Source organism: Vicia villosa, unplaced genomic scaffold, assembly GCF_029867415.1.
Source record: "Vicia villosa cultivar HV-30 ecotype Madison, WI unplaced genomic scaffold, Vvil1.0 ctg.000637F_1_1, whole genome shotgun sequence".
Taxonomy (NCBI): Eukaryota; Viridiplantae; Streptophyta; class Magnoliopsida; order Fabales; family Fabaceae; genus Vicia; species Vicia villosa.
Window position 1 is genome coordinate 85,646 of NW_026705286.1, and position 2,953 is coordinate 88,598.

Consider the following 2,953-nt stretch of genomic DNA (forward strand, 5'->3'; position numbering starts at 1 on the left):
AATTTCTCGATAGTGACTATAGAGAATTACTATTCTCATTGTCGTTTAGGATTTTCATTGTATGTTAATTGTCTAATGAGACGACACTTAAATAACTAAACGGCGGAGGACAATAACCTCTCATTGAACTTAACTGAATGGTTCTATCTAACACTATATTTATGAATTTTGATTGTCGGAAAAAACTAAAAAGTGTGTCGGTCCAATTTTAATAAAATTCGATGGAAGAGATGAGTGTAATTTTCCCTTAAACTATTGATGCTCATTGATCATACTTTCACTCACCAAGCAAAAAAAAAAAAAACTATTGAAAAAATGAAATTGGATGATTGACAAATAGCGCCATTATCTTGTAAGGTATTGATACATATACTCTGAAAAATAAGAAGACATATTTGAAGATTGTGATTTAATTGATTTTACTTAAAATAAAATTTGGAGTCTAAATAAAAATAAGGAGTTAAAGCTATGTAAAAAAGTCCAAAATATTTGAAATTTGTATCCGAGTTTAGGGGTTATCATAGATCCGTTGATCTACTTCAAGGTTGAGATGATGTTCTGTTTTTATTTTATTTTATAAATTTATAAAAAAGCAAAGAAACTTATATCACCAATTAACTGCAACACACACATCGTCCCACTCCCTTGCAGTAAAGAGCAAACATGGTGACGTGGGTCTCTCTTTTAACTGCTTTTTCTTTGGCTACAAAGTGCTTTTAATTTTTCTGCATGTATTTTTATAATATTTGATAATTTGATAATTTGATAATGCCTTATGTAACTACTAGTAGTATTGTAATAGTATGAGGAAAGTATTGAAAAGTTAGTAAACAGTTATGATCGTGCTTTTTGATCGAAAAATTTAAATAAATTCAGTTTATGGTTTCAAGATACATACATGCACCAAGATTAAAATTGTCACATTCAAATAACTTTCGTATTCCTTAATCCCAATTATAAAAGCCAACCCTAAATTCTCAATACCATAACCATATTCTCTTTCTCTTCCTAAGTCAAATACCATATCCAGAGAAAATGGCCAGAAAATATGAGGGTCATGTAATTGGAATTGACCTGGGTACAACCTACTCACGTGTTGCAGTGTGGCAGGAGCAAAACAACAGAGCTGAGATAATCTACAATGAAGCTTCTTTTGTTGCTTTCACTGATGATAGAAGGTTGATTGGTGATTCTGCCAAAAATCAAGCAGCCTCTAATCCATTCAACACTGTATTTGGTAATTTATAATATTATCTTTTTTCGGGTATTATTTAATTACAAAAATAAAAATTATACATCAACATTTTGAAATTTGCAGATGTAAAGAAGTTTATTGGAAGAAAATATAGTGATCCTATAATTCAGAACAATCTACTTTCGTGGCCGTTTGGGGTTCTTTCTCGTAGTAACGACAAACCCATGATTTGTGTTAATTACAAAGGAAAGGAAAAACATTTTTCTCCTGAAGAAATATCGTCTTTGATATTAAAAAAGATGATGGATATTGCAGGGGCATTTTTTAAGTCACCGGTAAAAAATGCAGTGATTACAGTGCCTGCATATTTCGACGATTCTCAGCTAAAAGCCATCAAAGATGCCGCTATCATTGCTGGCCTCAATGTAATGAGGATAATCAATGAACCAACTGCTGCTGCTCTTTCATATGGTCTTCATAAGAGAGCAACTTGTGTTGAAAATAGAAATATTCTCATAGTTGATCTAGGTGGTGGAACTTTTGATGTGTCTCTCGTCACATTCAAGGATGACAAGTTTGAAATAAAGGCGGCGACCATGACTCAATTTGGAGGTGAAGATTTTATTGATAGAATGGTGAACCACTTTGTGAAAGAGTTTAAGATGAAGCACAAAATACATATTAGTAGGTACTCAAGGGCCCTGAGGAGGTTGAGAAATGAGTGTGATGAAGTCAAAAACAAACTTTCGTTTGATTTTGATGCCACGATTTTCTTAGATGCTTTATATGATGGAATTGATTTTTATTCATCAATGTCTCGTGCCAAGTTTGAGCAACTCAACATAGACCTCTTTGATAATTTTATGGATACAGTTAAGACCTGTCTTTCTGATGCGAAGATAAACAATAGCAGTGTTGATGAAGTTGTTCTAGTGGGCGGTTCTTCAAGGATTCCCAAAATTCAGCAGCTATTGCAAAAATTTTTCAAAAAAGGGAAGCATCTCTTGAATATAATCCATCCTGATGAGGCTGTTGCTTGTGGTGCAGCTATTCAAGCTGCTTTGTTAAGTGGAGGCCTTAAGAGTGTTCCAAAGGAAGTGCATCAATATCTTTCAAGGTTGTCTTATGCAGAACAAGAACCAGAGCCAATACCAAAAAATATAGTGAATGATAAAAAGGTGAATGTTACAATTGAAGATAACAAATCTAAGATCATGATTGATTTTCAAGGTGGTGTTGGAATTACAGTTAATGTTCCTGGTTCGCTTAATGTCTCACTTCCTGATACTGCTCTAGTCCTTCCTATCAATGTTTGCTTTGCTACAGATTCTGATGGCATGTTAAATGTTTCTGCCGAGGTACAAAGTATTTCCAAAGACATCAAAATAACAAATGAGAATGTAAGGGTGGAGTTTCGAAGTCCTTGTTAAAAGTTTATGTTTGTTCTATGATTTCTACACAGTTGAATGAAAACAAGTTCAGTTCTATATTCATAAAAGTGTGAAATTGTGAATATTTGCTTGTTGGCACTAGCAGAAAATAACCAAACTTTGCAGTTTTTGAGGATATTGATTATTAACAAACATGTTTGAATTAGCTCTGCACCTAATCAATAGTCGATGTGTTTATTAGGAAAATTTTAGTTATTTAATTTGCATTCATGAATTTAAGCAAATTCATAAACATGTTTGTACACTTGTAAAACATGTTTTTATGTCAATAGAACAACTTAAATAAATTCCACAAGTGAAAAGGTTA

General features: G+C 32.7%; 1 protein-coding gene across 1 annotated transcript; it reads left to right on the forward strand.

Annotated features, from left to right (window-relative positions):
- The first annotated feature begins 1,035 nt into the window (after positions 1 to 1,035).
- LOC131630020 (heat shock 70 kDa protein 4-like) lies at positions 1,036 to 2,699 on the forward strand. The gene is made up of 3 exons (XM_058900814.1): positions 1,036 to 1,237; positions 1,319 to 2,553; positions 2,658 to 2,699. Exons 1-3 carry the CDS (start codon positions 1,036 to 1,038, stop codon positions 2,697 to 2,699), a joined length of 1,479 nt encoding a protein of 492 aa, XP_058756797.1.
- The last annotated feature ends 254 nt before the right edge of the window (positions 2,700 to 2,953 follow it).